We start from the raw sequence: 26,521 nt of genomic DNA, 5'->3' as shown, positions 1-26,521 counted from the left end.
GGAAAGAGTCAGAGCAGGCTTTACATTCTTGAGGGCAGTGAAAAGAGCAAGCAGACCCCTTAAATACGACAAGTGAAAAGACAACAATACTCTAAGGTAAATCTTTTTTTGAGACAAGAGATCAGTAGTGGATAGTACCAAAAGATCAAACCCTGAGAATCTGCAGCTTGGTGGAGAAGGCAATGGCGACCCAGTCAGGCTGGGATGACGACCATTGCAGCTGCTCAATCTCGGCGCCCGCAGTGTAAGCAAGTATCGGGTCAAGACCACCTTCCACAGGCTGTCCCATAGAAGAGATATCCCAAATCAAGGCCTGTGAATCGTCTCCCGCCGTGCAAATGTGACATGAGCTATGAGGAGCCCAAGCAATGGCATTGACACTGGCTTGGTGGCGCTGCAGTTCCACGACAGGAAGAGCCGGGAAGCGAATATCAAGCACCACGACTTTGGCACTGTCCATGATAATGGTGGCCATGTACCTTGGGTCCTGCTTGTTCCAGCCAAGCCGCACCAATGGTGTATCGGGCTCAGAGCTCTCGTAGATTATCGTGGAGTGCTCCTTATCCCGGAGGTCGAAGACTCGGACCGACCCATCTGCAGAGACGGAGGCGAAGACGCCGACACCGCCCCAGGCAATGTCGTAGACCTCCTTGTCGTGGGCGATAAGCTGAGTATCAACAGCTTCCCGCTCAATGTCCCAGATCGTGCAAGTCGTGTCGATGCTTGATGTCCCGATTCGCCGTGGCTCAGCCTCGTTCCAGTCGAACGACGTGAGCGGACCACAGAACTCGCTGTTCTTGTTGCTATTGAGAAGAGACTTGAGCTCGACGCGAGAGTGGTCGTCGGCGATTCGCCATAGACGGAGGAAATCGCTGGAAGTGGCGAGAAGGTCGGGCCTTTGGCATTCCTTGTCGGGGATGAAGATGGTCTTTGTCGGAGGATAAGGGTGTTCGAAGCAGAGATTCGGGTCAGATCGGATCTCGCCATTGGAGTCATCCAGCTGCACAATCTCGACGCGGTTTGGGTACTGCTCGAGGAGGCTTGCAATGGCGAGACGGTACTTCTTGTCGCGACGGACACTCCAGTTCATGGCGTAGATGTGCCATGGCGCTTCATAGGTGTAGATTTCCGATCGTTTCTGCTGCTCATCGGAGCCGTCTTGGATCGGATCGCTGCTCGTACCCATCGGTGATTCACTCTCCTCTTCGGCTTCCGACCAGAAACCCTAGATGCCTCCTCCTCAACTTCGGCTTCGATCACTGTCAGAGAAAGAGGATATTGTTATTATTATTTTCATTTTTTTTTATTTCGAGATATATTGGGAGAACATTAAGCCGCAAAACGTCATCGTTTTTGCACGACCTTTTTCTTCGCTTTTCTCGCCATGGATTTACCTCCATCCACACAACGACCGGTCGACGAGCGAAAGAGAAACTCTCTTATCGTCATCCATGGCGGCGGTTCCGTCTCCGTCATCCCCGCCGACGCTTTCATTTCCTCACCGGTTCCGCTGTCGTGAAGCTTTGTTCTTTCTTCGAAATTGTTCATCTTTCATTCAGCTGAAGCAGATTCACGCCAAAATCATCCGTCACTCTCTCTCTCAGGATCAGTTGATCGTTCGTCAGCTCCTCCATCTCTCTTCTTCCTTCGGCGAGACACAGTACGCTTCTCTTGTTTTCCGGCAACTCCGGTCACCGTCTACTTTCACTTGGAACCTTATGATAAGGTCGCTCTGTATCAACGACAAGCCTCGCGAAGCTCTTGTCCTCTTTGTCCTCATGATCTCTCATCCTTCTACACCTGACAAGTTCACCTTCCCTTTTGTTATTAAAGCTTGTCTCGCTTCTTCTTCTCTTCGTCTGGGCAAGCAAGTTCATGGCTTGGCAGTCAAAGCTGGGTTTTCCTCGGATGTCTTCTTGCAGAACACCCTCATGGACATGTACTTCAAGTGTGGACTTTCGGATTGTGGTCGGAAGGTGTTCGAGAAAATGCGTGTTCGGACCATTGTTTCATGGACTACCATGCTCAATGGCCTTGTCTCCTACGGCCAATTAGATTCTGCCCGAACCATGTTCAACCAGATGCCGACAAGAAACGTAGTCTCGTGGACTGCAATGATCACTGCCTATGTTAAGAATCAACGACCAGACGAAGCGTTTCGACTTTTCTGTGAAATGCAGGTTGATAATGTCAGACCAAATGAGTTCACTCTAGTTAACTTGTTGCAGGCCTCTACACAACTAGGAAGCCTAAGTATGGGTAGATGGGTTCATGATTTCGCACACAAAAATGGTTTTCCACTTGACTGTTTCCTTGGAACTGCTCTGATCGATATGTATAGTAAATGCGGGAGCTTGCAGGATGCGAGGAAAGTCTTCCATAAGATGCAGACGAAGAGTTTAGCAACGTGGAATGCCATGATCACCAGCTTGGGGGTTCATGGGTGCGGAGAAGAAGCTCTGTCTATCTTTGAACAGATGGAACTAGAATCGAGCATAGAACCAGATGCTATCACTTTTGTGGGCGTCTTGTCTGCCTGCGTGAACACAAGAAATGTAAAGGAAGGCTTGAAGTACTTCAGCCACATGACCCAACATTACGGTATCCCGGCTATTCCAGAACACTATGCTTCCATGATCCAACTGCTTGACAATGCCCTCAAAGTGACCAATTTTTCTGACTTGGCTGATGCTACCCCCTGCAATCCAAACCAGAATGCTGCATTTCACCTGCTCGATGCGGTATGTATCAATGATGCGAGTGAAAGTCATGATAAAACTCCTAGCCAGCATTGGATTCTGTTCTCCAAGTGAGATGCAGGCTGACTTAGAGCACTCTCTCTTGACTTATGGTTATACCTGTAAGGTGTACCAAGTAAAAGGCTCCAGAAAGATGCTATGGTTTGATTGCTTGGCACCCTGAGCAGCTGGATTGTGGTTTGTATACAGATTACAGATTGAACTATAAAAAAAAAGGGTAGTAAAGATTTGTTCTTCAGCTGCATTTAGATAGATGCATGGAGATTCAGAGACAAGTAACTTCTGGAAGCAGAGTATATCAATGCAAAGAATTGTTTAGCTGTTCTGGAAACTAAAGCGGCAAGCAACTCCTAAGAGTAGGGAGGCTCTGGAGCAGGTGGCTCGAGTCAGATGCTACCTTGGTCTTTGTCTCCATGGTCCTGGGTTAGCCAAGAGGAGACATCGATGGGTCTGAGAAGCCAAGTTTGAGATGGTCAAGATTTAAGGGGAAGAGAACATTGATGAACAGAGAGACTCAAAAGGTACAAAAATATTTGCAACAGCTAACTACCTTGTTCAGTATTTTAGGCGGGTAATTATGAATCTTTACTGGAATGTAATCCTTCTGTGTCTCTGTGATACAATGTTAGAAACTTAGAATATCAAAAACACATGTATACAGTGAAAGTTTACAAGGAATCAGAATGTAGACCATTTATTTAGATATGAACCACAGCATCAATGTGTTGGAGTATGGTTTAGGTAAGATTGGAGCTTGGTGTGGTTGGATTATTCTGAATGACTAAAATCTCAGCTTGGGTATTGGCCAAGAGATTTTTGGTCTCATGAATATGGTTTTGTAATTCTATTCTGCATTGTGCTTCGAAGTGCATGGAATCTTCTGCTTCTCCTCTTGTGAAGTGGCATTGCTGCTCATGACCACAATTCAATAACAATACATAGCATAGAAGATCTATATACAGATTGATATATCCACGTTCCTGAAGCATCTTGGCAGCACCATAGATTTTGTGGATAAGTGCAAATTTTGCAGGTGCCATTTGAAGGAAAATGAGGTGAGAAAATACAATCCCGTGTGGATCTTCTCAAAGAATGGACACAGATTCTCAAAATATTATGAGATGGAAAAGCAAAGAGAAGCGTTTGAGGTTTCTTTTCAAGATTGTGTGTCTATGTTTCCTTTTGTATAACCAACGGCCACTTTTTCATTTCTGAACTTTAGAATCTCTTGTATGGTAAGATGCATTTTCCATTTTGATGATTGACAATCCACGTTCCCTGTTCTGGAGAAAACAAGGAAAGTGAGACAGGTAAAGAACTATTCATACAGTTCACTTTAGTATATGTTCTATCACAGGTCGGTTTCAACTTCTTCCCAACCAATTAAACCATAATTCATCATCAGTTTCCTCTGCAAAAACCGAATCCAAGCCTGAGTACGATGAACAGACATAACTGATTTAGCAAAGAAGTCACGGCAACAGGACATAAGACTTTTAAACAGGATCACAAAATGGCAACCAAAATGTCAAAGTGAGTTCCAGATAACAAAAAAAAAGTGTTACAGAACAAGAACAAGAACAAGATGAAACATGAAATGCTGAAGTTTCTTCAACGCTGTAAATGTTCTTCAAGGAGGCACATCGTGTCTGCTCTTCACGAAGCAAATAAATTGTCTCGACAACTTCAAGAAAGAGGCGAAATGAAAATCAATCAAAAGGGTACACAAACAAAGACAGAGTAAAGGTATGCAGCCACATATTCTGACTTCTCTCTCGTTCTATTCCCTTTTACCTTCAACCCTTCTTGGGAGGCACCTCGAGGGAGTAATAGAAAACGTGGAATATAAGATTTTGTATCACAAGGGCAAAGCTTCAGTATGAAACAGCACCGATATTTCTGATTAATCAGAATCCTCGTAGGCTTCTTCCCCGTCAGATAATTCATCGAATGACCTCATGTCAAGCTGGTAACGAAGTATGCCACCAATACCACCGAAACCTCTGCAAAATTGTGACCCTTCTTGGGATTTGTTGGTAACAAATTCCAGAGTACAGCCGAACTTTTTGTACTCATTGGCAAACCATTCGAGTAGAGGCATCTTCTCCTGAACTTCTAGCTCCGCATTGGTGGTTGGGTCATGGAAATTGCTTTGATCAGCCTCTTGATCCCTGTTTAAGTGCTTCACGATTATTTCCCCGGTAGTGCTGTTCTTAAGAACATACCTGTTTACATCCAGATTCTCCCACACTATAAGGATTTCGACTGCACCCATTTCGAGAGCCTTTAAGGTATCCTCTACACCAAAGACATATTTCCCAGTGTCTTGACTAATCTCCTCAAAGTACTTCCCGATCAAACGCTTCTCCTGTATGAACTTCACATTAGATAATATCTCAGCGGACAGCTCAATTGCTTGGTTGAACCCATTTTCTCCTCCATAGGAAACATCAACCACATTCAATATCTTAGCTTGGAGACGAGGATCAAACATATCAGATTGGCTGAGCTCTGTCTTAAAGTCAGCTGAACCGGCAAGTATGAGACCAGCTACATTGGGCTGACTCGTAGCCGGGTTAATAAAGAACTGAGTAGCAAGCTCTGCAGTCTTCCTCACATAGTTATGCCTCTTCTCCATCCTAAGACGAGCAAAACGGAGGGCAGACTGTCCTCCTCTTCCATGCTTTTTTGGGAGATCAACAGTAAACTTGTGAAGAACCTCTCTTGTATTCCCACTCAGTGTGCCGAACAGGGTACCGTTTCCATCCATGACAATGAAACCAAACTTGTCATCAGATTCCAGAAGTTCATTCAAAGCTTCAGTGTGAAACTTATTGTCACAGAGGTACAAGGAAGCGTTAATCGGCCTGAAGGGCTCAAAGTCAATAGTTACTTTCTTTTCCTTGCCATCTTCAGTAACTATGGTACCAGTGTAAAGAACAAGACCATTGGGAGGGACCTTGTTGTAAAGTTTCAACCTTTGCTGAGCAGATGTTATCGCGGACAAGACAGACTGACGATTGACTCGACTCTTAATGTTGGAAGCAGTTCCATACTCATCAGCAAGCATCTTTGTGACACGAGATATCTGATCGCGAGGAGGCATTATAAGAGAAATCATACTGGTTCCATTACCTCTGGCAGATTCGAGGGCCTTAATTAGTTTCTTGATTTTCCAAATCTCGATGTTCTTATCGGATTCTTGGTCTGCCATTTCTTCGAGCTTGAGACGGAGCACGGGAATCAAGAACAATGAACTACAAAGAAAAAAACAATTTCTGACAATCAGAAATGAGAATCTAAGCTTCCCTTATGTTTTTCTTTGACCAGCATGAAGTTTCCGGACAACAAAAACAGATTGGTCAACTGAAGTCACCAGATTGATTTAGTGCAAAAGAACCCAGATTTGAATGAAATTTCCACAAGAGAAATGGAAAAAATAGCAACTCAAAGAGATGAAAAGCTAAAGATGAACAAAAGATTGATCATCAATAAGCAGAGATATCAGATTCTTGCGACCAAACTTACCTTCTCTCTCTCTCTCTGTACCCAATCAGTGACTCCCACCCACAGCCTCCCGTGAAAACGAGCTCCTTTAGGGTTTTTCCCCTTTTTTCCTACTCTCCCACTACACGTTCAGACCACGTGAGTCTCACGTGCACAGACACGAAGTAGATTGGAACCCACTTTACTCGCTCCACTAGATTTCCCCGTCGTTAACCACAGTTACTTTACTACTGCTGGTGATTCCTTGTCTTATTCCACATTCTCAGGTCTTTGCTTTAAAATGCTCACAAATTGTAGTGCTTTAAATGCACTCTATTCATTTTAAGAATCAATAATGGTAATGGAAACAACATGCAAGAACCAAAACCAAGTCTTTTAAGACAAAAATAAACGTAAATGCCTTTTGTTTTGTGTAAAGTTCATACAAGCGAACGTGTGCATGGGACTCATCCTAGGGTTTGGGTTTGAACGTCCACATGCACAATCAAGACCACAACCCACCATCTTTATCTCCTGTAATGAAGCTGGGCATTTCAGCTGATACACAAATAAGAACAAGAAAGCCAATGTAGCTGCAGATGCTTATTTCGATAAAGCAAGAGTAAAAAGAGGAATTGACTTTTTAGATTTGGATGGTACAGAAATGGTGAGGTCTGTACATCAATGGAGAAGCTAAGGAAGGGGAGAGAGTTCATGCAAAACTCCCCCACTGGAAAAAAAGGGTTTTTTTTTTCAATTCATAGAATGTTTGGGTTTGGATCATTCCGATGAGAATCGGCAAATTCTCTAACTAATCGTTTCAACGTCCTACCGTGTTTCCCTTGCATATGGCCACCATGGTTATGGTTGTTGTTGTTGTTCCTCTTGCTTTCGAGGTAATCAATGGCAGCACCACCCAGCGCTTCCGACCACTCCCTCACTATGCTCTCTGCTTCCCCCTGTTTTAGATACTCGCTCGGCAATGCCCACACCTGAAAAACTCGCATTCACAGCTTGTAAGCGTGATGTTCTTTTGCTCCTTCAACACATTAGCATCGGTATTAGCGTGTAGAGAGAGAGAGAGAGAGAGACCGCTGAGCTTAACCATCCTTGGAGGGATTCCCAACACAGCATGCTTTTGCAAGATGTTCTCTCGCATAAACTGCAAATTGCAGCCAGTTGTTGCAGGATTGTCGAGCATTTATGGACCTAGTGAAGCAGAACCCGGAATGAAAAATCAAGTGAAGAATTGAAAAAAAAAGGCACCCATCATGGAATGAAGTTGTTTATTATGTGGAAAACATTGATTACTTCAGAAAAAAAAAGTACGAGATTATTGAATCCTGAATCTGCCCATTAAAGATCAATCTGCAGAAATATGTAGGAGAATCTGTACCCTTGACATAGCTGCAACACCAAGCAGAGCATACACCAAATTGGACAGGAGTCCCTCCCCACAGTGAGAAACAACCTGGATGGCCACAGCGCTGAACGATCCTTCGGATATGAAATTCACGTTTTCAATCAAGGAAGAAAGTGCTACCTCCAAGAAACCTAGAAAACCCCGGAAACGAAAGAGGAAAGTTAGAATTCAAGAACCATATTTCACAAGTGGAAGTTAGAAAACCCAAATACAGCAAATATGATGACCAAAGAAACCGAAAAAGAAAGAAGTTAGAATTCAAGAATGATATTTCACAGAGGTTCTTCACGAAAAAAATATATCACGTACACGATAAGTATGACATTGCGGCTAACGCAGCACCTCGGTGCATAGCCGTGCAACAAATAGCTCCCTTGTGGAAGGAAATTTCAAGAAGCGTACCAGAAGTAGCCAACAATTCCTGGTTCACCGAAAAGCAGAAACAGCCGAAACGTAAGCAAAGAGTGTCCTGAAGAATGATGAGATAAAATCACATGAAATCAAAGCAAAACCTTATGACAACTGTGTGTCAAGGCTGCTGCGAAGTTCACATAGGCTTCGACCAAATCAGGCTCTTGGTCACATATGTATGATGAATTTATACCCATCACTGACGATGCTCGAGTAAATCTCTCAAAAGCAGTGATGAACAAGGGCCCGTATTCCTCCTTATGACAAAATTCTTCGGCTATCACACATGCTGAGGTTGTGATAAATGAATACGGGAAAAGCAAATGTCAGAATACAAGAATAACCATTAGAAATCACTGTTTGGCCAGAAGGTTGTGCAACTAAATATCATTATGACCATCCTATAGAAGTAACATCAAAAGTAGCGCGAAAACAAGAAGCCAAGAATTCCATGAATTAAGACAAGCAAATATACTCTATGATGAAAAGCTAAACATGGCAATGGACCATTGTCAGCAAATAGTATTAAAATTGGCTGCTTTTGAATTGTACATTTAGCCATCCACTACATTTTTACCAGGTATATATATCAGAAGAGAAACTTATTGAAACATTAAGGCTTTAAGCGAGATATCATGAATTAGGACTAAGAAGATTTATAAATTCACATCCTACAACGAGCCTGAGACTTTAAATATCCTCACCTGTTCTTATATAACATTCTTGGCTTTGAAAGGAAAGGAAGTTTCTCGATAGACAATCCAGTACATTGGGTAGTAGTACCATAAAGTGCTCACCTATAAACGATGCAAATTCCAGGTGTTAGATGTTTAGCAAAACCTAAGAATGTGAGAGATTGAGCTGGTAACGGTTCCAAAGCCATATGGACTTGCAAATTTTATATATATATATATATATATATATATATCCTTCTATAACGCAAGCAAAAGGGCACATTCAGGCTTTTAGAAGCAAAGGGATAAGGACATAAATGAAAATATTAATAGGCTGATATTGCAAGAAGTTGTCCACCATCTCAAGAAGGCTTTCGAGTTGTAAACTATTTTGACTAAAAACAATCTGCTTTCCTCTTTTTAGCCCTTACAGAAAAACCCTACACAGCAAGTAACTGAAGTGAATAAAGAAATGAGAAGTTTGAAACCTGATGACTGAACTGCAACTGAAAGAGCACGGCATGCTGCTACAGATAAACTACTACTCTCCATGTGTTCAGAGCTAAATAGTTTCTCCAAAATGGGCCAAAAAACGGTCAGCAGAGAAAGAATTGGACCATCTGCCATGGATCCAGATGGCAGAGCTGTCGCAAGGTGACTGCATACAGTTCCAATCCTGATTCATGGGGTCAGTAGACAGCATATTCATCAATATGATAATCCATATGAATCTTGTACATAGACATGAGACACAACTGCATGTCAGCCATCAGGCTCAGCTTATTCAGATTCAGATACCTATATTGCTATTAAAGATGTTGATAATCCACTCGGAGAATACATGGTGATATCTGGAGCTACTTACACATTGTTTCAAGAATATAAAAGCTTAAAACATAACTCCCACTTGATGAAAAATTATACAGGTTTCGAAGAATTCTATTTCTCGCACAATTTTTAAAGAGAAGAATGGAAGCTGATTCCCTATGGTCTGAATAAAAGATAGGAAATTTCTAAGTCTCAAGTCGGTTAACTAGGACATCGGGCATAAGAGTTTATCAGAATGAGAGTAGGCCTAGAATCCATAGCATAGCAACAGACTGCAACACACAAGAGACGCAAACGGGTAAACTTTTGTGTTTGATCTTGTTGCTATTGTGTGCATGGAAGCTAAAACATTCCCATGGATCTTTTCTTCAGAGTTCTTAACCAGATTTTAATCAAAATACCAGCAGCAATAATTAGCTCCTCTATAGACATAAGTTAAGTCCCTACACAAGCAGATAACTCAAGTTTCTAGACTCATCACGTCCACAGACAACATTGAACACAATAGTCATGGTAGAAAAACCTGTAAAGGCCTCTTGTAACACAGCTCAGAGTTCGGGTGTAAGTGGCTGGATCCTGTCTAGCTGAAAAGTTATCGTCATCATCTACCTAACAAGACAAAGGTATTAGTACAGCTTCTATTTGGATGGTGTCAATTTGATGGTGAAACAAATCTACGCAGAAAACAAAGAAAAGTATATCTGGCAGTAAGATGATTCATCATGACAAGAAAATTGAAACCAGGACTCAACATCAACAAGGTACCGGAAACTTACAAGCTTTGCAAGTGCTGCATAACTTGAAGAAAGCAATTGAGTTAATAATTTATTTTGTAGCTCTTTGTTGGTAACAGAACCAAGGATCACACTGATCGCACTTATGACTTCTTCCTCATCTTCCAAGGGTAAAGTTCTCTGTTCCAGACACTAAGGGACAGTAAGAACAAAAGAAACATTAGAATCAGCATATAACAGTTTCACAGAAAAGAAAATGGAAGGACGTAAATTTTCAGGACACACAAGAAAACAAATATATAAGATAGGCTGAGGCACAAAAATGTTGTCAATGAGCTCTTTAGTCTTCAAAATAAATAAGAAAAAGGACAACTCCAAAAGAAGCCCCACAACAACCTAGGAGAAACTTCATTAAAGATTTCCCTGAAAGAATTTGTTGTTTATCATAAAATCACACAACCTTATTTATCAATCATCAAACGGGGAACTATGAGTTATGGAAAGGATAAGGCCATTCACCATGTAATTGTTAAATGACTACAGAAAAGGAAATGCTAAGCTGTAAATAGAAGCCCCCAATATAAATATTTAAGAAGAAAACACAAATGTAAATAGAATATTTCACAACAAACGAACTGTATAGATGTTATCTTAGCATGATTCAGAAGATGACTTGCGAACTGTTAAGCAGTTAGAGAAAAAAAGGACAGACGAAGTTGATACCTCCCCTATCCACATTAAAATATCTAGATTCGATGGTTCCTGGATAACAGCTGGAGCATCTTCACAAAGTTTACGCAGAGCAGAAGCACACGCATGCGAGCATAGAGATTCTGAGATTCCTCCTGCAAGGAATAATCTGAAAGAAGTGAATTAGCACAAGAACAATGCACCAAACCCCGGAATCCAGGTGAAAAGTACACAAAATACTCTCCTTAGGACGATCAGAAAAGCCATAAAGAAAGAAATATAAAGATATTAAAAACTGTGAACAACGAACACAGTAATGAAATTGAAAGACAGTATACTCTATACAAGTAAATAGAACCAGAATTTTTTATTTTCCATTTGCAAATAGTTAAAGAAGAAGGTTGCCTTACAGCAAGGGCCTTGTGTTACTTGGAAAAGCAGTGATCCACCTCGAATAGGAGCCAATGACGTCTGCAAGTGATCTGAATACCTAAAAGCTTATTATTGTCAAATGTTGATTGGATTAATAATACAAGAGTAATAATAGACTAGAATAAAGGCAAGAGTATTAACCGACATACAATGCATATGAACCCCTTGAGCTCAGTGGAGGGCCTAGCTGAGAGAATAGAAACCAATTGCATAATCAGCGAGAAGTCAAAAGCATCCCCTTCTTGCAAGATTATTTCAGAAACCTGACAAAGTAAACCCATTTTAGATAAAGGTGAGAACTAGAAAACAAATATTCGTGAACATTTCACGAGCCGTAGCTGTTCGCAAGATGTTGGTAGAAATATAGTGGGCTCACCGCGTTAAGAGCAAACAACTTTGCCTCAACCTCCCTCAAGGATATTGGAACATTTGAAGAAGATGAACCGCCAAAAAGTAACTGCAATTATTAGAAAAGAAAAAACTGAAATAGAATAGAGGAAAAGATATACTATTTTACAGATAAAAAAGAGTAAATGGCAAATCCCATGTCACCATCTAACTCAATATAAGCACAGGACCACGGAACTCAAGGACAGAATGGTATATATGTTTCTTTTGATTGGTACAACAAGGCAATGGCAAAGTCCAGAGAAGGCACACAAGAAGTAACTTTGCTGAGGTCCTATAAGCAAACACAATGAGCCACCAAAGTTTTGAGACTCATATGGTAATGAACCACAATAATGTCAACTTTTATACAGCAAGCAGTTCAAAAATGGATCAATCACCTGAAAAGCAATAACATATAGAAATAAGAAAGGAGGTATCGTGATCAACATGATCCTGTCTAAAGATGTTCAGATCTAGAGCAAATGATGTCTACAAGCTACAAAATTTGTCATACAATATTGTCACATATCAAGTATTTGACCATCTAATGAACTCGAATTGCAAAAACGAACCTTATGCACAAATGTGGTGGGGTGTAGTAGCTGACAAAGATCTACCAAGAGCTCAAGAAGATTATTCCTAAAATGCATTAGACCATCAGGAAGGTCAAGCCCTGGGCTTTCATCATTTGATGTAAACTCGTCAACCTGAAGAGAAAGATTGCTAAGAAACTTAAGAATCACAAAACACTATTAGAAGTGCTAAAAGACTAAAATACATGTGACAAACAATTTTTCACCACATGGATGTACTCAGAAAGCTGAAAACTCAAACTCTGATTTTATTTAGTAGGCCAGCTACCAATTTATCAACGACTGTAATATGGGTAAAACTATGTTAGGGCAAGATTGATGATGCAAAAAACTGTAAATGGCAAAACATTGAAATTATATGATAACGTACTTCAAAGAGGTTATTTTAGAAGCTTAATGATTAACAATCTAAACATTAAGGAGAACTAAATAAGAAGGAACATATGCAAGGTGAAAAGAAAATGTGTTAAATCTAGACATGTTTCAATTTATCACTGGTTCTAGAATCAATGTGATAACTTCTGAACATTTAAAATTGAAAGAGAAATTACAACTAAAAAATATTCCAGAACGTAACCTGAGCACGCAACACAAGAGCATCAACTAAGGCTGAGAAAACTGGTAGAAATATGCCATTCTGTCTGTCGTCGCCTTTGCTAAGTATATATGTCGCAAAAGTTGACCTAAACATAAATTGAATTGAGTGTAAGCTCAAGGAATTGCTATCCATTAATGGAAAATAATAATCTAACTTCTAAAAAATGAATTGCTGTTTGGTAGGAATTGAGTCTTCTCCTAACACAAAAACTCTTTGACATAAAAAAGAAGGTTTTAAAGGGAAAAGGAGTTTGCTGGACAATCAACTATTCTATGTGTTACATTCGCAACAGCTTGTAATTAACGATTGTCTGAACCTGACAGCTAGAGAAGCCAATTGAAGCTAAAAGAAATATCGAGTAATTTATGGAGTAAATTGTCAGAGCCCAACAAGCCCTTCAATTCTAAAGTTGCTTAACGACTTGTAAAATCGAACACATGTAAACAAGCCTAACTCAAGATATCAGATAATCTTGAGAGACTAACAAGATCAAAACACTTCTAATAGCCTTAAATAGATCATATCAATAAGAGAGGCTATCACAAGCTTCTGCTGATATCAGAAGAAAAATATGAATAGGGAGTAGAAGATTGCAAAGGGAAATGAAAAGGTATTAAGAAATATTATACCAAAACTGTACAGTTGAGTCTGCTATCTCCCAATCTTCACTTGGGAACATCACACAACTGCCAATGTAATCAATGGACAGTAAACAAAAATCATAAAATTGAAGAACAGAGTAAATTTAAGAATCTGGGAATCTAGCATGCCATGTATGGAGAAAAACGTGAGATCAACAAAATAAGCATGTGGTCACCTAAACATCGACAAGTGCAATTTTACATATTTGAATTGGATTTGATGTCGGTTGTGCTGGTTTCTCTATCCAAAATTCAAGTAATGAAGGACAATAAAAACAAAGAGAATATATTTCTACACTTTGCAATCTACATCTTATTCTCTGTCTACCAATAACTATAGTTACACAACGGGGTCGTGAACACTATTTCTTCTATAAATATTCAAGAAGAATGCACGAGGTATATTCACATGAATAGTTTTTAGGAAAATGAATCCCAAACCAGAACAGGTAACTAGAGCAAATAGAATTGAAAGGGATATGTATAGAATGGCAAAAGATTGAAAATCAACCTCAAGAGGGAATCTGTAAGAACAAGCGCTTCAGAACTTGCTTCTATGATCAAGGAAGGTGCCTAGTACACATTGAAAACTCACATGAGCCTCATCAAATGCAGCATATCCAGTAGTGACAACAGATTAAAGTCACTAGAATACAAAATTATGAAGAAAAAAAATGCTAAGTTAGATTAGATCTCACAGCTTGCCCGATCTCAGACATCAAGCATGCAAGGCCAGAGACAATTTTGTGATCAGCATTCATGAGAGCTGGTTTCAGAAGTGTATCTCTCAGAAACTGTACTTTGTACAGTAAAACCTGCGGTAGATCCTGCAAGGTGCAATTTACTCAACTAATAAATACAGCAGAAGAACTGACAAGTCTGATGGTCAAACATGAATAAATTCTAGTCATTGCATGCCATGTCACATTTGCTGATCTGTACAATATGTAGAAAATAGAATTTCAAGATTGCAGCATACAAGAAAATGACGCCTACTGAATGTAATCTAAACAAACCTCATGCCGAGTCACAAGTTCAACAAGCACTTCAATGGCAAGATCAAACGAAGTAGCAACCTATGTGACACATAGAAATCGAAAACAATACAAAAAAGAAAAGGAAGATTAACTTCAATGGACATAATAAACCTTGGATAATGATAGTAATTGCAACCATGCTGCTAATGGCAGTCACCTGCAGAGCACCGAATACATAATTGAGAAGGGGATGTGCAGGCAGTGCGCCTTGTGGAATCTCTGAGAAACACCCAGCACGGACCTAAGAGGAATGACCCCAACACAAAAGTGAGATCCAGAAAAAACACTGTTGAGATACAAAAAGATGTACAAAAAGCTTCATACCCAACTCAATAAGCAACGAAGTATCTTGCGGTTGTTGTCATGGGGATACAAAGTGCCGGTAGCAAGCTGCTTCTCAGACTGCTGGAGAAGGAAGTCCAGAACCATAGGAGTATGCGAAAGCAGCTGTTACAGAGACGGAAATCATCATGAAGCAAGCTGAATGAAAGAAAAGAGCTTTTGAAGGGTAGAAGGAAAGAGAATGAACCTCTCGACGAAGATCAGAATGTTGGGAAAAATGGCGGGTGTCTGATAGTTCTTCAGGAAGCACAGTGAGCAGCTCGAGCACAGCAACATTTCCATCGTCATGCGTCTGAAGATTCTGTAGAGAGAACATGAGCTTCTCAAAGGGCTTCGAATACGGGTCCGCGTGGAGAAGAAGAGCCGAGAGAGCAAGACATATCTGCGTAAGAAGCTGCGAAATTTCCACCAAAATCACACACGCTCGCGTACCCAATCCTTAATTGTACTAACAACGACCCGATCTCCGGCGAAAAGGGTACCTGAGGAACACCGGAGCTGTATCTATTGGCGGCGATAAGAAGGGCATTCAGAAGGGCATCCTTCTCCGCCGGCTGCAAGTACGACCCTTCGTTCTGAATCTGAAAAGAACCCAAACAAGAAGACAGAAAAAAGGGTTTAACCAGAGGAAGATAAATTTTGGTGGGCAGATCGAAATCGGAGGAAAAAGCAAACCTTTCGCCGGAGAATCTGTGCGGCGAAGAATTGGAGGTCGAAGATAGAGACGACGGGAGAAGTGAGGAGAGAGGTAGCGACGTCCCAAGCCGCCGGAGTTTGCTGGAACTGAACGAGCCATTGATTTGCAGCGACTCGGTTCGATGACTCGGGATCGTGATTCAGGACATGGATTGCTTCAGCTACCTTCCTCTGCAACTCCATTCACTGCATTCCCCAACACCTTTTTTTTCCCCGTCTTCGCCCCTCTCTTCCCTTCTTCCTCTTCGACCTTACTACTTTCTCTTCTGATTTTTTGTTATTTGTTTTTCTGTTTTTTAATTAGAGAATTTCAACATCATTTCAGTTTTCATCGATATACTAAATAAAGAATTTATATGAAATGTACAAATATAAATTCCGTTCGAGTCCGTCACCGGACCGGATAATTAGTTTAGTTCCATGATTATAACGCCTTCAGTTCAATCATCTCTCCTGTTATGTAATCCAATGCCTAATTAAATCATGTCAATCGAAATTCACCGGCTTTCAATTTTAATAAGAACAAACAAGAGTATAAATATCTTCCAAGAATATATATATATATATATATATATATATATATATATGTGTGTTTTTTGTAGAACCAAATTGGGCCTCGTGGCCCATGTTTGAATAAGCCCATGTGTACCCAAATCTATTTTCTGGCTCTTTAGTCCATTTTCCGAATTGGGTCTATTGGCCCATTTACGGCCCATTATAATTTATCTAGGCACGACTCTTTCAGGCCCTATGGCTCATTAGGTACCATGGCTCAGCGTATTAAAACAACCGAAACCAAATAATAAGCGGTGGAAAAGTCATGAAAGACATTATACTAATATTTTTTTAACATAAGTTGTATATTTATAATAATTTATTGATTTGAAAATTTTTTTTTGCTTGGAGATATTTTATTACAAGTTGAATATTGAAAATCACTCGTTAAAATAGTAACTTAGAATCTTAGGTGTCGTGAGGAATATGCACTTTGTAGTTATTTTCATAGCTCCAAATGTCAACGAGAGTGGAGCAGCAATCACGCCAAAGTTGTGATAGAAATGTCAACGTGGTAGAATATTCTTCCCATGATAATTCACATCTGATTGTTAAAAGACCGAATTACCCTACTATCTTTTTTTATATAATATGTGATTTGCCAATGGTGGGGTTCGAACTGGATGGAACACTCTTTGCGCATACCCACTTAGCAGTTGAGTCAACCACCCTGTTATCTTGTAGCCATGTATATATACCATTGTGTTAATAGTTTTTTTTCTCATATCACTATGACATAAGTTTATTTTTGTCTAATGCAGACCTTTATGGTTGAGTTATAAGTGAACACGCACAAAATAAATTTTTTTATAAATTCGATTATACATATAGATAACAAGTTTTATAGTGAACAATATCAATATTCATTATTTTTTCGAATTTTATACATTATATCTTCCATTTTCATGATGACTTTTTTTTTAATCATGAAATAGATTCATTTTATAGGGTCCAATAAAATTAAAAGGGGAAGGGGAAAAAACATAAAACCCGAGGATTGGTTCGAGTGAGAGGGGCCTTTTAGTCTTTTCACTATCCAAGAGAATAAGAATCTCGTGTGGATCCAAAGTCAATGAGTCGCCCGAGTGCCCAAGATTCATCACACGAAAAGGTCAACATCTTTAGGAGGACCCACCGAATATTCAGAATTAAATTTTTAACCCATTATTTGATTCTTTCAAGTGTGAATGTGAATGACCAGATAGCAATTTGATTTTTATAAAGAGACTAAGATAGTTATATTAGAAAAATCTAACACCTAATTTGTTATATATTAGATCAAATTTATGACTTTTTTCAAAACTAATATGTAAAAAATATATATTATAATTTGATATATAAAAATAGAAGAAAAGGTTGATTAAATTATCGTTTACAAAAACTAAATCGAAATAAATTCAAAATTTATGAATCTACTTTTAAAATAAACATAAAAACATATATAAAATATTTTTAATATGTTTTTTTATGAAGGGTAATCCAAGTTTAGATTGTAACTCGATGGACAAGTACGTTGTATGGTTAAAAAAAATAGATTAATTATTCAAACTTTATAAAAATTTATGAAAAAAAAAAGTTAAAATGCATATATATATCGATCCAAACATTAAAAAATATGTATGATATATTTTTCAATTCATTCAAATTTTTTAAATTCATTACAATTTTTTAAATTCAAATGTGATGAATAATTTAAACATAATTAAAATTTACATAATCATTCTAAATTTAAAGAAATATTCATTAAAAACATCAAAATGCAATAATACGTACCATAAATTTTAGATATTTTCTAAAAATGACATACATTGACTGTTATATACAGGTTCATTCGAATTCAAATGTGATGAATAATTTAAACATACTTAAAATTTATACACAATCATTTCAAATTCAGAAAAAGAATTATTAAAACCTCAAAATGCAATAATACGTACCATAAGTTTTAGATATTTTCTAAAATGTCATATGTTGACCGATGTATATGGTTCATTCGAATTTATTAAATTCAAATGTGATGAATAATTTAAATATACTTAAATTTTATACATAATCATTCCAAACTTAAAGAAAGAGTCATTAAAACCCTCAAAATTTTAATAATCATACTATAAATTTTAGATATTTTCTAAAAGTGTCGTATGTTGACCGATATATAAAGGTTCATTCGAATTTATTAAATTTAAATGTGACGAATAATTTAAACATACTTAAAATTTATACCGAATCATTCCAAACTTAGGGAAATAGTCATTAAAGACCTCAAAATACAATAATCGTACCAGAAATTTTAGATACTTTCTAAAACTATCATATATCGATCGATATATATCTAGTTCAAGATTCCAAAAATAATAATAATATGCACAAGTTGGAGATACCTAGACTCTACAAAAGCTGCATGGAGTAAATGTGAAATCCTGCTTAAAATTTATGATATCCTCTTCAAGAATGGACATCCCCGGCGATGAACAAAGAGTTTCGCCGGCGAAAAGATTCGCCCTTCCGGTGGACTCGGAGCACAAGGCGACGACTTTACGGCTATTATCGGTGGCTAAGCCACACATGAGAGCCTTCCACCTCTCATGGATCCAATTCTTCAGCTGCTTCGTCTCCACCTTCGCCGCACCTCCTCTGCTCCCAATCATACGCGACGACCTCGGACTCACCGCCTCCGACATCGGCAACGCCGGTATCGCCTCCGTCTCCGGCGCCGTCGCCGCCAGGCTCGCCATGGGCACCGCATGCGACCTCTTCGGCCCCCGCATCGCCTCCGCCGCGCTCACCCTCTCCACCGCCCCGGCCGTGTTCTTCACCGCCACCGTCAAGTCTCCGACGGGTTTTCTGCTCGTTAGGTTCTTCACCGGATTCTCTCTCGCCACTTTCGTCTCGACCCAGTTCTGGATGAGCTCCATGTTCTCCGGACCCGTCGTCGGGACGGCAAACGGCATCGCCGCCGGTTGGGGGAACCTCGGTGGCGGCGCCACGCAGCTAATCATGCCGGTGGTTTTCGCGATCATTCGGAGCATCGGTGTGAAGAAATTCACCGCTTGGAGGATCGCTTTCTTCATCCCTGGTCTGTTTCAGACGTTTTCTGCTTTTGCCGTTCTCATCTTCGGACAGGTATTCATGTCAGAAACCCTTGTTCAACCAGTCATCTCCCCTGCTCATTCAATTATACATGAACAAAATCATAAGAGAAAAACACGAATGGATAATGGGTTTGTGAGGAAACTGGATGTGTTAAGAGTTATTTCAACTGACTCTGTAATATGGTACGATTCTCCATTGAAAAGGATCTACCGGACGGAGACTACTCGAAGCTTCAGAAATCAGGAGTGAAAGAAAAAGACAACATATGGAAGGTTATATTCCATGGCGTCTCCAACTACAGAGGATGGATCACAGCTCTCGCCTATGGCTACTGTTTCGGAGTGGAGCTGACAATTGACAACATAATCGCAGAGTATTTCTACGACAGGTTCAACCTGGAACTCCACACGGCCGGGATGATAGCCGCAAGTTTCGGGTTAGCCAACTTGGTTGCTCGTCCCGGTGGAGGAATCTTGTCGGATGTGATGGCTCAGAGGTTCGGAATGAGGGGAAGGTTATGGGCATGGTGGGTGGTTCAGACACTAGGAGGTGTTTTCTGTCTGATTCTCGGACTACTCGGATCATTAACATGGTCCATACTCGTCATGATAATCTTCTCTGTATTCGTCCAAGCTGCATGTGGGCTTACCTTTGGAGTTGTTCCTTTCATATCCAGAAGGTAATCATCTTTCACAAATTCATCAAGATAAGATGAAATCTTCATAATACCTTTTCTACATGACAATTCTTGATTCACTGATGATCATGTTGACTTGTCGAGACAGATCACTCGGGGTGATATCCGGCATGACAGGAGCTGGAGGCAATGTAGGAGCTGTCCTAACTCAGTTGATCTTCTTCAAAGGATCGAGCTACTCGAAAGAGACTGGTATAACCCTAATGGGGGTGATGACAATCGCCTGTTCAATACCGATATGCTTCATATACTTCCCGCAATGGGGCGGTATGTTCTGTCCTCCCTCATCCCGACGAGTTACGGAAGAAGACTACTATCTTTCCGAGTGGAACTTGAAGGAGAAAGAACGTAATCTGCATCTCGGGAGTTTAAAATTCGCGGAAAACAGCGTGACAGAACGAGGCAAGACCACAACTCACCCTCAAGAGCCATGATGATGATGCTTTTGTATGTTTAAGCACAAGTTTTTCTTTTCTTTTCTGTAAACAAATCAAATTTCTCTGTTTCTGTTTGATCAGTGAATCAGCTTGTGTTTTATCTGTATCCAACTTCTAGATCGAGCATTGAAGTCTTCCAAAGCTTCTGCATAACTTCACAAGGCATGTGGAGCTGAAACAAGAAACAATGGTGATGAATTTACAGACAAAGAACAAACCCTAGATTATTAACCAACCATCTATCCAAAGTTTTCCATTACAAGACAGTTCTGGAAAATGTGTATACATACGTAATCAACACCAAACCAGGTTCTGTTCTTGCCCGCTAATCCAGTTTGTACATCCTACACGGCTCTACCACCGACCCAATCAGAAGAAGAAACACTATATTGCCAGTCCGATATTAAGGAACTGACCGAATCTCATGGCCCAACGTATGAGAGAATTTGGCTGTGTAATCCAACATTGTAGAGACTGAGCTGGTATATTGCTTTGGTCGCAAGTTCTTTGAAATCGGGATTCTGGGAAATTACCACTCGATCAGCCCCTTCAAGTGCAGATAAAACCTTTGCCTGCTCCAGTTGTTCATGGTTACTAGCATTCAGGGCAAAGTAACAGAGTAGAATCAGACATTGTAACTGCACTTGCTGATCGCTGTTCCTTATCAGTTTCATCACTGATGGGATTGCCCCGAATTCAATTATAGCCTTGGAGTGCTCTGCGCAGAGGAAGTTCTCATGAGAAGCAAATTTCTGGAGCGAAACCACAGCTTCCATGGCCACTTCCTGATTAGGGCAACCAAGTTTCATGACCAAAGGTTTGATTATTCTTGTCTCCCTTGCGGGGAATGTCCGAGCCAATGACCCGATTGATCTAATTGCAGGGACCAACAGAAAGGGGCTATCCACTTGGATAAGTAGCCATAGCATTTGGTCAACAACTGCCTTAGCAGCCGGGGAATTGGTCTTGAAAGCCGCACGTCTAAGGTCTGCACTTGATTCTGCAGCGGCGGTAATCTCCGTCAGCGTCATCAAGCAATTGTACTGCAATTCTCCGACTTCTTTTTCCACTGACTTAGCTAAGGAAAGTAACCCTTTTGTCTCGGTTATCCTTCGGCTATTTGCTACATTCCCCCTGGCTAGCTTCCATAGAGCTTCTGCACAACTAACCTTAAGCTGATGTTTCACCTCAGGATTCTCACTCTCTCTTTCTTTCCTGTGATAATGGCCAGCTCTACCACCACCAGTGTCACTGTATACACTGGAATTGGAACTCATATATGACTTGTAGTTGTAACTCTTCTGTGACGGATCTCTATCGATTTCTTTATTCATCTGCACAAGAGAACGAATGCTATTATGCTTACTCAATTGAAGATCGTCAAGAAACACATCCAGCGAAAGCAGCGTAACCAATGGCCTGATCACGCTTTGCCGGGCAAACTCGTCTTGAGCTACATCATCATGCTCCGCCATTCTTGCCACCAAATCAGCCACCTTTATCTGGACCCTTATCGGAGAATCACCCAGAACTTGAACTATGATCGGGACACCGAGCTCGCTAACAATGGCCTTTACCTTATCCTGGTCTGAAGCCAAGAACCGTAACGTCGTTGCCGCCGCAATTTGCGCCTCCACCGACGAGCTCTCCTTCAGAAGCCTCAGCAGAGAAGGAATACCTCCTTCATCGACAATGATCTTCTTGTTCCTGTCATTGTCTCGCGCAAGCGAACCAAGCTGGTTCGCTGCCTCAATTTTGTCCGGAAACCGACCCATCTGAGTCGACGCGATCAACGACCAGACCCAGGGGAGAATCGGGTCGTTCGTGGCAATCGGAGGGAGAGAGATGTTGATTCCTCCGCCGAAGCTATCGTCCCCATTGGAATCAAACACGCTGAGAAGCCATTTCACATCACCGTTGGAAGATTCCAGAAGGTTGATCACCTTGCGGAAATCGGCGGCGTTGGTGATGGAGCAAACCCGCCTGATTATGCTATGCCCCTTGCACTTCCGAACCAGAGCCAAAGCTCGCTCCAGATTCTTTTGAACCTCGACGATGACGCGATGAATTGGTCGATCGTAGATATGTACGGAACCAGTAACGAGACGAACCAGGGTTCTGAGCATCTGGGCAAGCCGATCAACTTGCTTTCCGACTTCTCCACATTCCAATTTGAACGACTCAGCCTCGTCGGCAGCCTGACGGAGTCGCTCCGCCGTCACGACAGCGAGCGAGAGCTCATCTCCTAATCGTCTCTCTTCTTCCATAGAAATATAGTGAACTCGAGCTCTCGCGTGATGGAAAATCCGAGATTTTTAAGGTTTCGAACGACTGCGTTATTTTTCTTCGTCTTCTCCGTTTGTTCGTCTTCGCATGTTATTTCTCTCCCGAGTGTCTTTTCTCCGAAGGTCACGTCCAATTCTAGTCAGCACTAGAGGGGTGCGTGTGTTACAGTGTCGTCCTTTAGCGCGTGGGATTGGATTTTGAACCGGCGCTTACATAAGGTCAGGACGAGACTGGTCGGCGTTTCGGTTTTTTTTTTCCCCTGACATTTTCTTGAGCGCGCCAACAAAGCCACTAATAAAAAAAATTAATTAAGTTGATCCCAGATTATAATTTTTTTAAAACAACTATGAAAATAGAATTTATAATAGATAAATAAATATATAACAAATTATAAACCTGGATACACACAAATGGGCTTGGTTATTATTTGTGCGGCCCAAAATCTGTATTAGAACCAGGCCCATTTTGTATGTGTAACAACCCATAAAAACTAAAGTCGAGAGCAAAGTCTCTCGTCTACCCCATAGGATTATTACAACAATCCATACCTTGTATGTTAATATTTTAAAAAAATTTCGTATGTATATAGAATTTCTTAAGATTTCTATGTGCTTATAAGAGTTTTTATTTACAAAATTTTAAAAAAAAATGTGAAATCTTTGAAAGGGATGCATGGAGGGAGGAAGCATGCTATGCTCCCTCGTTCTAATCGAAGAAAAAAAAATCGAAATAGTTTTATATTATGTCTCCGTTAGAGATTTGCCCAATTATCGAAGTTGGGAATCTTGATATCTTAATTGAAAAATTATGGAGTTATTAAATTATTCAAGATACTGACAAGTGAATATATGTTCTTTTTTTTTCTGCCGTAGGTTAGGGTTTTTTTTTTTTTGCAAGTGAAAAGCCACTACTTGATCGAATCTATTTTTATTTAATTTCATATAATATTTGTTCCACACATACCTATGAGCCATTGTTTATGTTTTACTTTATTTTAATTTGAAAATTTTGAGCGGATATATGCGTATATATTTATGTATATTCGTTATATATATATATATGTTCGAGCATGTGCAGTTATGTACATGCATTATTGAATGTATGTACTCTCTGTTAATTTATCCGTTTTCGAATCATTTTTAAAAACAAGTGACTTTTCAGATTTACCATTTATTTTTTGATATTTTCCCCTAAATTTACCCCTTATCTATAATAGTCAAATCTTAAGCATGTTTTAAAATAATAAATCTCTACACATTAAAAAAATAATTTACAAAATATGTTTTTTTCTTAATATGTGTATTTAACGGCAAAACGTTATCTAAAATTAAATAAGAGAGAATATATTTTGATATTGTTTACAGGTAGTATATTTTATCATTTAACTTAAGAAGTACAAATCACTAGAAAAGTTAAAAGTTTAAAACTTTTAGTTGGATTGCGAATCTTTTTTTCGTTTTACATTATTGATTTTAGTGTGGATAATATATTTTTTTCAGTCAATTTGGTTTTAGTTTATTATTTTACTAATAGTTTTTATTTTGCTCATTTTTTTTCTTTAAAACTCGTATAAAAAATCCAATATTTGAAAATAAAATAAAAAAAATAAAAATGGAATCTACTGCTACTGAAGTCACGCACATGGATCTATGGTAATCAACTATATTATACTCTTAAAGAATAAGCTCCTTAAATTCAATGGTCAATAAAAGCTCAATAGATTTCAAATATATATATTTAAAAGCACGATTGAGTGGAATTTTGCTTAAATATTTCGAAGAAAACAAGCACAAGTTTGTCTTGATGTGAAACCATGGCCACAAGACAAAACTGCAATTATTGGTCGTGATTACATGTAAAAAGGACAAAATCGTAATTATTGGTCGTTCGTTGAGAAAACAAAAAATAAATAAAATAAAAGGATATTTACAAAGTGAAAATTCGGTCATTCGCGGCTATCGAATTTCGTCAGATAGATTATATAGTATTAGAATTTATTTGTTGTACATATTGCTTATAATAATAATAATAATATGCAAATTCTTAATAATTTCCGATGATGGTCCGGCGGAACGGACGCGTTATCCTCGGGGTTAACGGCGGCGGACGAAGTTGTATGTTTTCTCCTGATGCTTTCGGACATCAGTCTTCGCAATGCGACACGACATTATTGGCGGCAACGAAAGAGGTGAAGATAAGATAACGATGAAAAATATGGTTATTACGATGAAAGATTAAATATCCGTATATAAATATTTTGGATAATATATAATTAATTGTTATAATGTTGCTTTGCCTGTAACATTCGGTGTATATTCGAAATCAGTTTCATTAGTATATATTTATTTATTTATTTCTCTTATATAGCAGATTTGGCTGCCAACGGATGACATAAATCCATCACGAATAAAAAATACTAATCGGATTTGATTGTATATATATATATATATATATGGATATTATATACGAATCGAATAAAAAGTTGTACAACTTACATATGAACAACTGTTGATTTATAAAATATTTGTAACATTTTTTTTTTGGTCCACGACCACGGAAAGTAAGCCGTCAATCTTTTATAATATTACACATACACACACACACACACACACACGCATATATGTGTAGATAACATATCATTCACCGGTTGTCCCGTTAATCATGATATTAGACATTAAAATATTTGTAACGTCAATAACATTACATGAAAATCATATATTCATTTTTATTTTTACTAAGATGGCGTTGCACGTTGCAGGAAAAGGGCTTGCACGAAACCAAGATTTTATTGGTATATTGTCTAAAAGGAATAAAAATAAACTTCTAGTTTCTTAATCTGTCTATCGTTACTGTTAATTTATATGAGTAAAATGCGGAGATATCACTTAGTACAATATATAAAATGCAGAAATTTATGGATGCGTTTTTTAAATTAAATTTTACATCTGTAACACAAAATAGTATTGTCTCATAGAATAAATATATTTTTCCTTTTCATTACATTATGCATTCTTTTTTGTTTGTTTTTTTTCAAATACGCCTGTCTTATATATATATATATATATATATATATATAAGTTTTACCATTTTTAGTTTAAAATTTAATTTTTTATATTATCTTGTGTTCAATCATTCGATTCCGAAAAGAGAAAATATGTCTCTTGAGGTATTATCTTTTCGTATTTCAAAAAATACGACGATTAAAGAAAATATAATTATTTTAGCAATTAAAACGCCTCACGTTCTGTTGGAGTCATTTATTTAATTTCGGGCCGGCTGCCAATGAGTTGTCTCTACATGTCTGTTTTGCTATTATTTAACAATATCTATCTCATAAAACACCAAATATTTAGATGGAAAAAATAATATAAAAAAATACGAGCCCTTGAAATGGAATTTGACATATTATCACATAAAATTCCAAACAAGGACATTTCAAAAATCTTACCAGAAAAAAAAAAGGTATCTACACAAATGAAACATAAAACATTCAGCTAAATAGGACATTAATTATTTTTGTTTGCTTGGTAATATCTACCCTTATTAAATATGACATGTTACAAAATGATTCCATCTATGTTGCTTATATATATATACACACACGCACCATTCAGAGACGTTCCGAACCGACTCTCCCTCTCTCTACCTCCTCCTCTCTCTCCCTCTCTATAATGGAGAAAGAAGACGTGAAGGAGCCGCTTCTTCTACCGGCGGCGGGG

The 26,521-nt window shown here is 39.1% G+C and overlaps 7 protein-coding genes across 9 annotated transcripts in view; 3 read left to right on the top strand and 4 right to left on the bottom strand.

Annotated features, from left to right (window-relative positions):
* Window positions 1-3: 3 nt before the first annotated feature.
* On the bottom strand, window positions 4-1,285 carry LOC104805293 (WD repeat-containing protein LWD1). The gene has a single exon (XM_010529809.1). It carries the CDS (start codon window positions 1,184-1,186, stop codon window positions 146-148), a length of 1,041 nt encoding a protein of 346 aa, XP_010528111.1. The 5' UTR covers window positions 1,187-1,285; the 3' UTR covers window positions 4-145.
* On the top strand, window positions 1,201-3,620 carry LOC104805292 (pentatricopeptide repeat-containing protein At3g26630, chloroplastic). The gene has a single exon (XM_010529808.2). The coding sequence runs from the start codon at window positions 1,230-1,232 to the stop codon at window positions 2,811-2,813; it is 1,584 nt and encodes a 527-aa protein (XP_010528110.2). The 5' UTR covers window positions 1,201-1,229; the 3' UTR covers window positions 2,814-3,620.
* A 609-nt stretch (window positions 3,621-4,229) lies between these two features.
* On the bottom strand, window positions 4,230-6,392 carry LOC104805291 (eukaryotic peptide chain release factor subunit 1-3). The gene is made up of 2 exons (XM_010529807.1): window positions 6,288-6,392; window positions 4,230-6,016 (listed from the first exon to the last, which is right to left on the bottom strand). The coding sequence occupies exon 2, from the start codon at window positions 5,971-5,973 to the stop codon at window positions 4,663-4,665; it is 1,311 nt and encodes a 436-aa protein (XP_010528109.1). The 5' UTR covers window positions 5,974-6,016; window positions 6,288-6,392; the 3' UTR covers window positions 4,230-4,662.
* Window positions 6,393-6,833: 441 nt separating this feature from the next.
* Window positions 6,834-16,029, bottom strand: LOC104805290 (transportin MOS14). Its single transcript, XM_010529806.2, has 24 exons — window positions 15,714-16,029; window positions 15,521-15,619; window positions 15,226-15,432; window positions 15,021-15,143; window positions 14,854-14,937; window positions 14,676-14,735; window positions 14,358-14,486; window positions 14,171-14,232; window positions 13,648-13,704; window positions 12,998-13,103; window positions 12,400-12,534; window positions 11,814-11,894; window positions 11,587-11,700; window positions 11,416-11,495; window positions 11,039-11,174; window positions 10,358-10,507; window positions 10,105-10,190; window positions 9,242-9,429; window positions 8,784-8,876; window positions 8,181-8,368; window positions 7,978-8,089; window positions 7,642-7,799; window positions 7,338-7,454; window positions 6,834-7,237 (listed from the first exon to the last, which is right to left on the bottom strand). Exons 1-24 carry the CDS (start codon window positions 15,915-15,917, stop codon window positions 7,004-7,006), a joined length of 3,003 nt encoding a protein of 1,000 aa, XP_010528108.1. The 5' UTR covers window positions 15,918-16,029; the 3' UTR covers window positions 6,834-7,003.
* A 2,552-nt stretch (window positions 16,030-18,581) lies between these two features.
* Window positions 18,582-20,622, top strand: LOC104805288 (high affinity nitrate transporter 2.5). The gene is made up of 3 exons (XM_010529802.2): window positions 18,582-19,412; window positions 19,586-20,061; window positions 20,168-20,622. The coding sequence occupies exons 1-3, from the start codon at window positions 18,723-18,725 to the stop codon at window positions 20,511-20,513; spliced, it is 1,512 nt and encodes a 503-aa protein (XP_010528104.1). The 5' UTR covers window positions 18,582-18,722; the 3' UTR covers window positions 20,514-20,622.
* Window positions 20,596-23,008, bottom strand: LOC104805289. Of its 3 annotated transcripts, none has more exons than XR_770452.2 (2): window positions 20,807-23,007; window positions 20,596-20,688 (listed from the first exon to the last, which is right to left on the bottom strand). XR_770452.2 is itself a non-coding variant. In XM_010529803.2 (2 exons), the coding sequence occupies exon 1, from the start codon at window positions 22,781-22,783 to the stop codon at window positions 20,939-20,941; it is 1,845 nt and encodes a 614-aa protein (XP_010528105.1). In that variant the 5' UTR covers window positions 22,784-23,008; the 3' UTR covers window positions 20,607-20,688; window positions 20,933-20,938. The 3 variants fall into 3 exon arrangements, 2 of the variants coding, with proteins under 2 accessions (XP_010528105.1, XP_010528107.1); XM_010529803.2 differs by having other exon boundaries at window positions 20,607-20,688; window positions 20,933-23,008; XM_010529805.2 differs by lacking the exon at window positions 20,596-20,688 and having other exon boundaries at window positions 20,757-21,850; window positions 22,094-23,008.
* Window positions 23,009-26,419: 3,411 nt separating this feature from the next.
* Window positions 26,420-26,521, top strand: part of LOC104805287 (protein DETOXIFICATION 29-like) — a 3,598-nt gene continuing 3,496 nt past the window's right edge. The window contains exon 1 of the mRNA XM_010529801.1: window positions 26,420-26,506. Coding sequence (XP_010528103.1) covers window positions 26,474-26,506 — 33 coding nt within the window. The 5' untranslated portion in view covers window positions 26,420-26,473. The remainder of the gene's footprint in view (window positions 26,507-26,521) is intronic.

Source organism: Tarenaya hassleriana, unplaced genomic scaffold (genome assembly GCF_000463585.1).
Source record: "Tarenaya hassleriana unplaced genomic scaffold, ASM46358v1 Cleome11, whole genome shotgun sequence".
NCBI lineage: Eukaryota > Viridiplantae > Streptophyta > Magnoliopsida > Brassicales > Cleomaceae > Tarenaya > Tarenaya hassleriana.
The sequence above is the reverse complement of the archived record's forward strand: the minus strand, read 5'-3'. Positions and strand labels throughout refer to the sequence as shown.